This window comes from Leuresthes tenuis, unplaced genomic scaffold, assembly GCF_036924035.1.
Source record: "Leuresthes tenuis unplaced genomic scaffold, fLeuTen1.0.hap1 SCAF_9, whole genome shotgun sequence".
Classification (NCBI taxonomy): Eukaryota; Metazoa; Chordata; class Actinopteri; order Atheriniformes; family Atherinopsidae; genus Leuresthes; species Leuresthes tenuis.
The window spans coordinates 24,067,766-24,082,141 of NW_027325363.1; the positions used below are offsets into that span (position 1 = coordinate 24,067,766).

The following is a 14,376-nucleotide window of genomic DNA, read 5'->3' on the forward strand; positions in this document are numbered from 1 at the left end:
CTTTTCTGGTTGGGTGAGGTCCCTATCTGATAAGTTTTTCACCCAGTGGTCTTGAATGTCCATCTCTGTGGTGTCATCATGTCCTTGTCTGATGGATGCAGATGTGTTCGGAGAAGAATAGGATCTTTTCTGTATGGTTTGAAATGTCCACTTGCTCCTGCGAAAACTGCATGCTTTTTTTGTGAATCTGTAGACCTCATCTGTGGTCATATTGGGCAGACATGCTGATAGTTTTTGGCGAGCATATTGGTCAGGGGGTTCAGTGACTTTAACAACCCTCTCTGCTTATAGGCTGATACTCCCAACCATCTAGTTTACAACTGCAGAACTGAAGAAGCATTTTGGATGAGAGGTGAAAAGTCTTCAAGATCCAGTCCAGTTGCCCTTGTTCAAGCTCTTATAATTCCCTCTCATCGTGTTAAATATGTTTTCAAATGATATTGTAATGTTAATCCTTACAGAACAGTGTGTGCACAACTATAAACTGTCCAGTCATTTATATTTAATCCATTAGAATCAAGTGTTTTCCAAGGTAGATTTCTCTCCTGCTCTCTGAAGAAGCTCTTAAAAAACATTCATGCCTGCTTCTAAAGAGGGAAAAGTCTAAATAGAGCTGTCATCCAATGTGACAGACATGTATGTTTGTTGTTTTGGCAGCTCATACATGGCTGTCATAACCACCAGACCATTTTCAATCATCTCCAGGTTACAAGTCTCAGCAGAACTCTCCACTTGATTACATTTATCATCGGCCTTGAATCATAACAAGCCTGTCACTTTCCCTGGCAGGGTTAACCCACTTTCGATGCTCGTGCACGCTGCAGAATCAAATCTGTCCATCTGATGATTTGCTCTGGTCTTTCATTTGTACAGGCCTGAGACTGCAGTCCTGTGCTCCCGCTGCACGTCCTCCCCTAAATTGAGGGGTCAAATAATTTCAGTCAAGGGTTTAACGTAGCACAGCGGCTCTGTGCACCAGAAGGAAATTGTTGGGAGGCATCCAGTAGTGCTCTGCTGCCCTCTTCCTGTGGTCAAAGGCATCAAGTTATGATGAGATCACTTAAAAAACATCCCTTCCAATGAAAGGTAGGCGAGCATAATTTCTGCCAACTTCTCTGATGGTGTGTTCCAGTCTATTATGCCAGATGAAGAAGCTGGCAGACACTCAGGGATATTTGAGGGATAAACTTCAGACCAGCAGTTAGGGAAGTTGGAGACCACAGATTTGCAGGTGCCAACATATTAAAAGTTAAAGTGGGCAGCAGAAACTTTTACCTCAGTTAATGTAAACACAAAGAAGAAGCACTTAGAGGGCCACAAATTTAGTTTACTGTTCTTTATTCTCCTGTTTTCTGCTTCATTAAAGCCAGCCTCCGAAACCTTCACTCTGAAAACAAAAGAATGTTCTGTCTCTTTTGACCTGTTTAGGTCAGTTTACTCCCCTGCTGCTGCTGCTTTACTATCCTGCACTGTAATCTGTTGTGAAAATAGCTCTTGGTCCCAGCTCCCTGCAATTCTTTGTATTATCTGGGTGGACTTTGGGGCCTTTTTAATAGTGCAGTCACTTCTCATGAAGACACACTGGAGGATATATCTGCTGCTGGCCTTATCAGTGGGGAGGGTTTTGCTTTCAGATGGAGTGGGGACACTGTCTGTGCACTTGGCCTCTCTTTGGTCTCTCTCTTTGGCTCTCGAAGTCCAACACACGCACTGCCTCTTTTCTCAAGGTGTCCCTGTGGGAAGGACCTCAGCACTTTATCAAGTTCCCCCACTTCCCTGCAAGCCAAATTATGCTGTGCTATGATGTGAATTTCCCTTTTTATGTTAATATGCTCTATCAGCCAAGCATGTGTCAGCACAAACGTCTCGCTCCCCCTGCTCAAATTCCGATTACCAATTACTCAGACTTAAACGGGATTAAGTCGTGGAGCCTTAAATGAACTTTACCTCATTCAAGATGTGAAAGGTCTCAATCAGCCCATAACAAGCAGAATCCATTATGGGTACATTCTTATTAAGAGTTTCATCTGGGATTGATGATGTATGGAAGAGTTCATCAAGAGGTGATACAGTCTGAGTCAGCAAACTCTATTGATTCATTTGCTGTAAACTGTGTTCAAGGTTGGCATAATTGATTGTCAGATGGTCATTAAGGCTCTCCGAAGTATGAGGCTGGAATTCAGTAGCATGCAAATATTTAATCCAAAAGTGGAAAAAAGAGGATTCCTATTGGTTTACAGTACAACACAGCCTCAGAGCAGAGAAACTCTCAAGAAAGGAGCGCTTACGAGCTTGAACAGCCAAAGAAGGCCTGCGTTTGGAGTTCGAGGCAGTAGTTGCACAAGGTCACTCCTCAGCCAACCCAGTCATTTTGTTCTATTTTGTTACTTTGTTTCACTCACTTTTTGGTTAGCTGTAGGTGCCTGCTACACCTAACCAAAGAAAAATTAAATTCACATACTTTCAAAAACCGACACAGGAATAGAGAGAACATGCAAACACTACACAAAGGGGCCCCAACGGATAGCGCTAGCCAGCACACCACACCTATACATACATAATAAATACAATGCTGAAGGAACACAAAGAATTACGAAACAGTCAAAATACTTAGTTCAAAAATAAAAAAAGGAAAATGGAGAGGAACTATAATGATAAGAGGGAGTATTTAACTTATTCACTTTGCAGTAAAATGTATCCTGCCATTAAGTCCAAAGGTATTGAATTGCTTGTACATAAATGTTATTAAATGTACTGAAATACGAGGTCCCATATAAGGAGGCTGAGACAGCTTGTCACAGCGAGCCAACTGCCCTTTGCTGCATTTTACTAATTTCTCTACCTTTCTTACTCTCTCTCTTTGGGCAGCTAAAGCCCAAAGATGGTCTTTTTTTTTTTAGAATGGCACATTGTGTTCCTTTAGTGAGCTTAGTGATTTTGTACCTTGAACAAAGGTCAAGCTAATTGCCTTATGAATTATGTCTGTCCCATACAAGATACTTTTCTTTCAACTCTTTTCCATGACACATTCTGAATATAAAAGATTTTTGGGTAACTGGTCCCATCTTATTTGCAAAAGGCACAAACATGAAGCTGACATGTAGTAAACTGAAATGCATTCCTGTTATAGTCACACTTTTGGTGTTACAAAATCAAAACCAAAGAAAAGAAAAAGGAAAGAAATCCAGAACTCATGGCCATTTGCACAAATATAATCATTTTGATTCCACCCTTTTCACAATTTCAGCCAAATTTCAATGGAAAGCATCCATGAATATGTTAGAACAAAAGGGAACGGTGACATTTGAACTGTTGATTTAAACTTTGCAATGAAAATCTGCATTTCTTCCACATTTTTACTCAGCTTGAGTTGTTTTGAGTTGTTTTGCTGACAAATGGTTCTGTTTTCCAAGGCAAATGAGAAGGAGAAGTAACGGCAGAGAGGTAAAACGAACCTGCTCACTGCTTTATCCAAAAGCCAAGGATGACTTCCTGCTTTGTATCAAACCGATAATGGAACGGGTTATCTCTATTTTGTTGTAATCATGACTTAGTCAATGTTAATGACTAAGTTTGTTGGCATGACGATGACGACTGCATTTGCAAATGATTACCTGCAAGAGTGGATCATTCCTAATGAAATATAACCGTTATAGGTTGAGCAAAGAGATCTCCTCGTATATAGTAATACATGCAAAGATTTCTCAGAAAATATCATTTATATATAAATAATTTATAATTTATACATCAAACAAAAAAAATAGAATGTAAGGTTATGATTATGTGTTTTTGGGGCATCTTTTTTTTTCCTTTTAAGAAACTGATACTTACTTGGTGTTGTGTGTCCTGTAGCAGCTGTATTCACACCATGTTCACAAAGAGCTGAAGCCTGTGTGACATGTGGCTGAAAGGCTGATAATCTGCTCTATCTTTAGAAGCGGCTTATGACTAAATTATTAGAAAAAAGGCAAACTGTGCGTTCTATTTTAAGTTTTCCTCCCTTTTTTTGAAAAAATATTGATATTCTACCTACGGTAACTTCTCTGTAACTCAAGGCCTGTGATTCTCACTATACTCCACTGCTACCTCCCTCTGTTTCTCCTCTTTAGGCTGTCCAATACCCAGGGCATCAATATCCAGATTCTTGGCACCACCACTATTCTTTTGATTGCCAATGTCACTGAAGAAGACTATGGGAACTACACCTGTGTGGCCTCAAACCGATTGGGTGTCCAGAGTGCCAGCCTTTTCCTCTATAGTGAGTATTTATGCTGCTGCCATCAGCTACACACAGTAGGTTAATATTGTATTATACAAACATATGTATGCCAGAAAAGAAATATTCTTATCATATCAAAAATGGCAAAAATCTTCTAATTTTATCTTGACACCACGTTGAAATAAGCCACCATATAAAACTTGCAAGTTTCAATGTGAAACTGAGTGACTTTGAAATGTTAATTCCATTAACCTAATTTCCCATTGAATCATTGAAAATCAGCAGGGAAGAAACTCACTGGAGTTTTTTCACTTTGTTTCTGCTTCGCTTTAAGCTCTGCTGCTGAACAACTGGAAGCTAAGATGAGAAGTAAAGCCGCTCTGTGTATTACTGTTAGTCATTTGGCAACTGGGATGAGCTTATCTCTGCACGGGAGTCACTTAACAGAACTCTTGTGGAAACATAGAAATATGGCACAAGAGGCAAGGTGACATCTGAAAGTACGGAAAGATTTAAAGGGTTTAACTACCGTCAAAGTCAACTCAAAGTCTTGTCAAGTCATTTTTGTTTATACCGCCTGTAAAGTTGTATATCACACACATTAGAGGATTTTATATTTATTCAGTCCAATATGACAGCCTCTGTTGAGCAAAAAGTACAAAAAATATATCTCAGGGAGAGCAAGAGAGGATGGGTTGCTCTTCCAAACAATGTGTTTAAAGGACAAATAATTGATTGTCAGACTATAAATGTCTGAAGAATATAATGTGGGCTGTGACCTCACCACACAAACTCACAAGAGGTAAAGCTCAAGCACAGTATGCCCCACATCTAAGAGAGATAAATAAATGCACAGAGGCAGACACACAAGGACAACATGAGCAATAAAAACTGACAAAGAAACGTGAGAATATTATTCTTTCCCAGGTTGTCCCAATCCACGTCCACACTCAAAATTGCAAACAAGAGTCCAGAAGTTTAAATCTGAGTAAAGTATTAATAAATATGCATTATTATTCTTTACAAAAATATGTTGTTTATCACAACGCCAAAAAAAAAAAAAACATCTGAGATGTCTTCCATTGAAGATGCTGATTAACAGATCTCAAACCAGCTTAGATGAACCCACAGTAATGTGGCCAATTCTTTTTAACTGAACAAATAAAAATCCACAGCTCACAAATGAAATATTTTGATCACCTTAAAGCTGTGAACTAATAATCAACATTGCCTGTGTTTTCTAAATAAAGACACATGTGTTGCATATGTTCTACCAAGATGCAAGATGGCACCCGTCGTGTACGTTAATCCCACCCATCTCTGATGAAAGTTTGTAAAACAACCAGGTGAAAAATGAGGCGAGTGTTGGCAGTGGTCCTCACCTCCCTATCACCGTGGCTCTCCACAAAGTCAGTCAGCTGTGCATTCATTGAGAAAACTCATTCCTCTAAACACGAGTCTTTAAGTAGATGTGCAGCCTTTTAACCTCTGGTTGTTCTTCAAAAGAGAATCCATGGTGAGTGACTCACTCAGCAGGCCAAGAGCTGCTGTGCCAAATTCTGATATCCACGCAAGATACATTTCCTTGATAAAGGCAGAACAGTTAGCTAGCTAGCTGTCAGATACACAGCTAGATAGTACAGTTGACCCTTCTGAGACAAATGCAAAATGCAAAAGCAGGCCTATTAGTATCAACTATAGTACGGTTGGAGTTGGCTGAATTACTACCCTGCTGCATCATTAAGCCCTGATTATAGACCCACCCTCAAAATGCTGAACAGAAAGCCACTGAAATAGTGTGAGCTCAATGCTAGGATTCAGTAAAACATAGCTCTCTTTTTAAGAAACTATTGTCTTACACATAATGCATTTTTAGGCAAATTTGCTTTACTATAATTGTACATTCATTTTGGTTAAAAGTAATAAAGAGAAATGACCCATAACTTTTCTGATGATAGTCAATGAAAGCAAATGACACCAGTATCAATTAACAGAAATCATAAGATATGATCAAAGCGTGAATCTCTTTAAAAACTGAAATACACTCAAATGCATATTAATATTACAATATATTCAGACTTGTGGTTTCACAACACTAAAGGAGAGATTATATTGCTTTGCATGAGCTAAAGCACAGTTGTGGAACTTTTGATGTTTGAGCCACCGGGGCACGCTTTCTCCACCATTTGAAGGAAACTGCACTCAGAGTAACCCTTACTGCTCACGCAGACTGCTCAGTGTGGCACAGACACAACATTCCACAACTAACAGCTGCACCATTAGTAATACAGACCAATAAGCATGTGTTTGCCATGGCTTGCAGAGAAATTGTAGAAATGTGCGTGTTGTCTCTGCCAACCGTCTCAAGCTGAGAAATTATGAAAACGTGGCACAGAGGCACAGCCAAATAGAGCTCGACCCCAAAAGCAAAACATCTGCTGCCACAGCGCTGATGATTTGACCGACAGTAAAACACTCTTGAATATTCAAAGACTGGTGCCATTTGGATCCGGTGATAAGATATTGTTGATTTTTAATTTTGATTTTTTTCCCTGTGAGAGCTCAACACACTGTAATAAAGTATCACATTAAAAAAGTGATAATAAATCCCCACTCACAGCACGCTCTGCAGAACATGGCTGTGTGTGTGTTTAATTCACTTTTATGAAAATAAACAAACTATGTGAATTGTATTAGTTTAGATTTGACCTTTTCCTTAGTAGCATAGTAATTTACGTAATTTAAGTAGTCACAGACAGATGATTTTATGACTATTTTTCTGAGGTGCTCGCTGTTTTCTGCTGTGTGCTGCAACCTTTCAGCCTTACGGGAGGAATTTTATCATTTGGTTAAAAGTCTTTCTCCCTTTCCTGCATCTCTTCGATGCAGTATTTATGTTTGCAGATTGATGAAGGTGTTTTCGTAATTTTGGTCTGTTGTCTATAGGTTTTCTTCAGTTGCAGAACATAAAGTCTTTGGGCTGTTTTTGCTTAGTTTATATTGGCATTGGCATAGTATTGCCACCAGATGTCCTCAAAAACCCCTCGGAGCCTGTGGTCGCTCACAGCTCATGCATTTATATAAGTCACATTACATCTTTTTGTACATACTGGCTGATGGCAACTGAAAATCCAGATATGACATCAAACTCAAAATGGGATTTGATGCCATTTTCCTTAACTTTACCTTCAAAATAGTCGTTATTAGTTCGGAAGGCTTGGCAGCACAATGATGGGCACTTTGAGCACAAACTGTGTATACAGGCTTGCAAAAGCAAAGGTGAAGGACATCGCATTTATCAACCTTTTGCTTCCTCTTTGCCTTTCTTTCAGGACCCGGTACAGGTCGAGACATCAATGGCTCTGCCTGCGTATCTCAATCACTGTGGCTTCTGCTGGCTTCTATCGCCTGCCTTTTCTTCAAGTGTTAATACCACTCCTCCCATGTTTCCTCTTCTTCTCATCTCTTCCGGCCTTCCTTCCTTCCACCCCTCCTCCTTCTCTCCGACTCACCGGCATCCTTATCGCTTCTTTATTACCAACTTGACCGCCTCCCTCCCCCAGACTGTTTGCATCATGTTACGAAAACCTTCTGTGCTCTCGAGCACTGCTTACAGATATTATGAAAAGCGATGGGTTATGAGTAAAATGTTTTAGGAACAACAAGAAAAAACAAACAAACAGTGAAATTAAGGACAGATCAAGCAAACAGTGCTCTTTTAAAGAATTGTATTGTTCTTTTTCATTTGTATGCACTTCTATGTCTCTGCTATATCTTGTCATCGGGTCTGGACCGGGCTTGGAATTTGATGTATTTCTTTTTCTTTTTCTTCATGGAAATGAAAACAGAGGCACCGCAGTCATGGGGATGCCAACAATCAGCTGTCTTTAGAACACTGAAGACATGACTTATATTTCCTCTTATGCCCATGGATGCATTAAGTTAACTTTAAGTGTAGATCTAACAGTGTGTTTAACCAGTGCATTAATGAGCAACACTCAAAGAATCTGCAAAGTATACACACATATTTGAATCTAACTCGTACAAAAATCAAAGGGAAGCCAATGCAGCTGATTTTGTAATGATATTAGAGTTTGGTATATATGTCTGTACAACCATAATCTGATGCTTATAGGCTGAAACAGATATAGAGCATTAGCTGGATAGCTGCCCAGTCAAGTGACATCTGGGCTATTGCAGTTGAGGCCAGAAATCGAGGACGCAGTGAGAAAGAATCAACTTGATCCTGCTGAGCTAAACTTCAGAGGAAATTAGTTTATCAGATGATAGATACCTACATCCTCATTCAGTGGCTTTGCAACTTCTTGCCTTTATTCCAAAAACAGAACAAGAAACATGTTTTGTCTTCTTTCTTTTCTTTTTTTTTTTTGCAAATGGACTCACAAAGAAAGAAATTCACAGTAGGTTCAAAGTGATGCGTACTGTACATATAGTCAAATTTTGTATTTCTCTATGACAAGACAACCTGTTGTGCCACTGTAACACCAGGAAACAGAAAACTGTTGCAGTGTATGTTCTTAGTTGATGAGTTTTCCGATCCTTCCGCTCTACAGCTGGAATTTGGATGAAAAAAAATGTATGACACCAATGAATGACTTACCTTTTAGTTTTTCTCTTTCTCAAACAATATGTGTTTTAATATGAAATGGTATAAAAAAAATACATTCATAATATATTGATATTGAAGCTTTTTTTCCGTCTTTACCTCGTTCATTTTAGTTGTCTGTATTTATACTGTACACTTGAATCAAAGGTCCTTATACATGAAAAAGTACATTTTCTGTGTCCATGTTTCTAAATAGGATAGACATTTTATTGAGTAATGCCCTGCAGATGTTCTGAGGTGGCGGGCCTGCTCTATCACCTGACCTCCATTGGACAGTTTAAGAAAGGCCGAGCATTAAAAAGCAGATAGTTCTGTGAAATTATTATAGTACAAATCCTTTGAGATGAGACAAATGCTGGCTGGCATGACGTCTTAAAGAATGTTGATCCTTGGATCCTTGATTCTTGGAGTTCAGAGTGAAAGCTGAAAACTAATGAATACTGGATGCGATTCCTCTCTATGGCCTACAAGGCTGATGTGCTGATGGCCATTTTTAATAAAGTAACATGTCCCGCAACTATTTTTCTCATCATGGCTTTGCAAATGCTTTGGCTGATCACCAAATGTATTTCTGTGTGAACATAATGGGTAAATGAATACTTTGAATGTTGATGATTTATAAAAGCGTGCTGTTCCTACAGGAAGAAGCCCGGAAATATAGCCGTTGATGAGCTTCTTTTCTCTTTTCTTTTTCTTCCCCACAATCTGTTTTGACCTGCTGTAAGGTGACTGGTTGTGGACTCCTTGACTGGAATTGTGTTCACGTCTCCGCTTTTCAAACAACCAGGCAGGGACAGTACAAGTACTGTAAAACACACGTGTAATTAATGTCATCCTTGCCATGCATTAAAAGACTTGTTCCCAGTGTTTTCATAGTAAATGTTCTTGAGGGCGTGGTTGTGTGGCAGTGAAGTGTCGTCATCTGAAGCGGTGCTGAAAGCTCAGATCATTGTATTTCAACAGTAGAACTAAATTTGTATCAGCTCTGTTGGTCACAGCACCAACAGTACAGTCAGATTTCTGAGGCTCGGATGTACAGAAGCCGAGAGAGACCTTGCTTGAAGAAATGTTTTGATATCTTAATCCTGAGATAACCAAGCTCATTAGTAGTGATAATGGCTTATTTTCTCAAGTTAACAGGTTGAAATGTTTTGTTAGTTTGGCCAAGTCAAGTTCCTTTTCCCATCACTACAAACAGTGGGATTCCCTAAAAGGCAGCTACTGACTGAAGTGCCGAAGCAGAGTTGGTTAACCTATTATCTATGCCCACAGATGTCACTGTCAGACATTTAAACTTGGTGCAGCAAACAGAATTACTCACGCATACCTTGACTTAAGGTGGTCCTGCTGTCCTTCCAGCTGGGCAAACGGTGTAACAAGTTACATCACAATAACTAATGGCCACTCTCGGCTTCCGTATAGATGGGATTAAAAAAAGCTGCTTGTTTTTCTGCTTTTGTCTTGTCTTTTTTTTGTTGTTGTTCTCTTTTTTTTCCTTTTTGTTTGTTCATTTCTTACAACACCAGTATCTCGTTCAGTCTCTGGTTCTGTCACGTACCAGCAACAGTCAGCTTCTTACTGTGATTAAAGGTGTGGTGAAAATGTGCTTCATGATCTGTTTGTTTGAGAGCAGTCAGTGCCCAGTCTGCCTGCCCACTCAACTAGCTCTGCCCGCCACACCGTTTGTCGCATTTGAAAATAGAATTAAGCAAGGCCGGCCTTTAGCAGATGGGCAGACTTAGATCAAACTTGTTTTTCTTTGTTTTTTTTTTGTTTGTTCACTTGCTAGTTTGTGGTTTTGCTGAGGGAGACTGACCTTCTACCAGAGCAGGGTCAAGAACCTCCACAGTGTCCTCGGACAGATTGTTGGGATGCGAGATTGCTGCATAAAGGCGAGCAATGTGAGGAAACGAAGGTTAAAGGATACTAAACTGATTTATTTTTTAAGTATTCACCCATTTGGATGATTACATGAGGCTGAGCTCACAGATGTGGATGTCCTAGTGCATCCATGCAGGTTAGAACCAGCTGCTAAGCACTAATTTACATAAGACCATTGATGCAAAAGCCATGAAACTCTGTCTTATCTGTAAAGCAGGAAGGAATGGGTATGTCTTTCTTTCCACTGCTCATACATACCAACATTCAGCCTATGGACACAGCAGCCAATCCTGCAGACCAGCCTGGAGATCTGCTGAAAACTGTAGGTACAGCCCCTCCCTTCACTGTACAAAACTGGCTTATCTATGTGTTGTGTGAAATCTCTAATTCCGTCCATGATAATTTACCTGAACTGAAGTCACGTACATGTGAGATTCAAAAAGAAGGTTGGCTCAGCAGCTAACTGTTTACCCTGCTTTTAGCAATGGTTACAGTGTTAACCTGCGTTTTTTAAGTTGGGATTCTTCTTTGTTTTCCTCCTCTGTCTGTATATACAGAATGACGTTTCTACAATAGAATGTTGTAATGTCAAAAATTCCATAAGGTCAAGTTTATAAAGCCACACAGTTTAAAAACTTAAACAGTTTCTACTGCCCTTCCCTTTGTCGTGGGACAATAGGATGCAATCATGGATAGTGATGCAGAAATGCCCCAGTTTTTTCTATTTTACTTTATTATGGCATAAGGAAATTGCAGTGAGTTTCTTAAAAAAAAAAAACTAAATGTATTAAAGGTATATGAGAAAATGTTACAAAATAAAGTTGTTCGAAGTCAGTGTTCTGTATTTGATTGTGATTTGAGATGTTGGCGCAATTTTTTTCTTTTTTTCTTTTCGTTCTTTTTATGGGATAGCTCAGAACACACGGAATCCTAATGGTACTGTTGTGTGGATCACCATGTAACATGCAAATAAAATAATATATGTATTGTTATATTATTCGTCTTCAGACATTTCTGTGCCCACTAAATTAATTTTTTTTTTTATCATTTCAGTTTGTTACCATTTATTTGGACTATTTTAATGGTGCTATCAACACCATATATGGCAACAGATAAGCTGCATCACTGTGCTCCATGCTGCTAGGGGAAGAGCTGCAATAACAAGCCTTACCTCTAGGTGGCATAACAGACCATATTTTTAAGGAAGGAAGATTTCTAATCTTTACCCTGCATCATTGCCAGGCGCTTGCCAGGCAAAGGATTAGCTCAGAGGTTTGAGAGTTTGAAAAACAAGCCCTGAGAAATATATAGCTGTTAAACATATAGTTACCTGGAGCAGAGATTGAGAACTCATAAGTATATATGATTAGTAAATGCTGATGCTCCTGTTCCTATACCCTGGAAGCAACAGGAAAACTTTTTCATGCTTTTGTTGCACACTCGCAGACAAAAAAAATCTTAAATGAAAACAAAACAAGAAGGAGGAGTTAAGGAAAATGTTGTGTTGTTAAAGTAGTAACATTTAAAACGATAACCTTTTTATGAGCTGGACTATAGTGGCAGATTTGAGTGCAGATGAGAAGGGTAGTTGAAACCAGTTTACGACTCAGTGGGGAGACGGCAGTAAAATGCTGCTCTCGGGTGGGCTGTACTCCACAAACCAACGTCATTAGCATGAAATGTCGCAAAACCTTTGTCTGATTGATGTTGGCATTAAATTACATAAATGCCAGTAACTATAACCTTGAGGTCATAGTCATTTTGGTCATTTTTTATGATCCATGGTTGTCTCTACAGATGTCTGGATCTTCCTGTAACTTCATGTACATTTGCATAAAGGTAATGTTGAGCCAAGAGCTGCAATAGAATCTATAAATCTCATCTTGGATAACCACACTATTGCAGCAGTGATCAGGTCTTGGAAGCAATATAAGATGTGAGTTCTGTGAAATAAAGACACTGTGATGTGTAAACACCTAAACTGAAGTTTGCTGTGTCGGTACAGAGATAAATGGTGACAATTTGAGATGTGGTAGGTTTGGTAGGTGTGACATTAAAGGTACACTTGGTATATTTCTTACACAGCTGGTACGTCATCGTACTTTATTTGTTTGCTTTACGTCTTAATGACATTCAAATGTAGCCACAGTGGAAATATCATAGAAAGATTAAGAAAAGGCTTCTGCACAATCTATCCTGCACTTTCGAGTAAGCCAGCTCATTCACTTCTTGTGCTATCCAATATCTACACATGGTTGTGACATTTTTACTTAATGTGAAAATCACAGTTAAAGATGTGAGCCACATGATCAAAGTACATTTGTACATCTGTGAAAAAAAGAAGGGCTTTATGCCTCATTTCCACTTGCGTGTGTTCGGTCCATAATGAACGGCTTATGCCCCCTTGTGTTCAGTAAGGATAGATCAATTTCACTTTAGCAATGGAAGAGGCTGTGAGCAGTTTTTGTGTTCGGTTTAATGGAATTACTGTGGTAGAATTTCAGTTAGAATGTGGGCGGAGAGGTAAGTTAAAGGAGGTCTTTGAAAAGATGTTAAAACTTATATGAATCGCAATGCATCCTCTCCAAATGTTACACATATTTACACTTAAAACGTATGTCAACCTTAACACTATTAAGTGACGGCTTGACGCAAAGAAACAGACCAATCTTCTGCTGTAGTACTATTTATCTGTTGAAGCTTAAGCTATGTTTTCTGAGACATTCTTGCAAAGTGACATATCTGTCTGTCATTTCACATCAAGCATTGTTAAATGTAATTACAGATGTGCATGCTCATCAGGGGGGCTGAAAAGTGCTCATCCCAGTTTGATTGGTAGAGCCAAGCTCTTGAAATGGAGATCATAATGCAGTACCAGAACAGACCCAACTGTACAAGCAGCAAAAGAAAGATGAATAAAAATTGTTTAATTTTCTAAGTGAGTCATACCCATTTGTCAAGAGCAGAAGATTGTAAATCCAGGCCAATAAAAATGCGGACAGGGGTTCCAAGTTATAAAGGCAGCAAGGTCTCTCTGTGTCTCATAATGTTGTGACATAAGACTTTATTTCTTATTGCTACACAGTAAATAAATATGTGCAGCTAAGAATTCATGTGTATGCAGATTTCCCATTGTGACAAAGCCTGGAAATATCTAACCATTCGACTGCAGGAATAGCAGCAGGATTTGGTCATTTCTCTGCATATTTAATCATTTATTGACATAATCAGCGAGGTCTGAGCTAACAATGTAACCAGTGCCGGTCACTGCCTCAGACTGGGCCAGCTGTCACTTGTGTCCAGTGAAGTCATTTCTGTTCAATTCGGCAGGTAAGATTATTCGGAAATATGGTCTGCTTCCATTTTCTGTAATTTAAGTTATTATTTTATTAATTTAGAAGTTATTTCATCACTAAGTACATAATAATTTACAAGTGATGACAAGCTATGTATATTAAAGAAATTCTAACTGTCAGCTGTGGTTTTGCGCCCCTTGGGTCCGCATTCAACTAATGATGTTTATAAGCAAGGAACCTATCTATAGCCTACTGGACAGTTCTGTATGACTAAAGCAACTAAATGCCACCCTCCCTCTGAAGTGACAGCCCATTTCAAGTCAGCTTTAAACAAACTCCACAATTTATGGTGG

The 14,376-nt window shown here is 39.1% G+C and overlaps 1 protein-coding gene across 3 annotated transcripts in view; it reads left to right on the forward strand.

The window, feature by feature from the left end:
- Positions 1 to 11,561, forward strand: part of lsamp (limbic system associated membrane protein) — a 488,114-nt gene extending 476,553 nt beyond the window's left edge. For 2 of the 3 annotated variants that reach the window (XM_072392920.1, XM_072392919.1), the window contains 2 exons: positions 4,110 to 4,258; positions 7,552 to 9,713. In XM_072392920.1, the coding sequence (XP_072249021.1) occupies positions 4,110 to 4,258; positions 7,552 to 7,649 (247 nt within the window). In that variant the 3' untranslated portion in view covers positions 7,650 to 9,713. Of the gene's footprint in view, positions 1 to 4,109; positions 4,259 to 7,551; positions 9,714 to 10,635 lie in introns of those variants that run through there. The other variant, XM_072392921.1, reaches the window with a different exon arrangement.
- Positions 11,562 to 14,376: the final 2,815 nt, after the last annotated feature.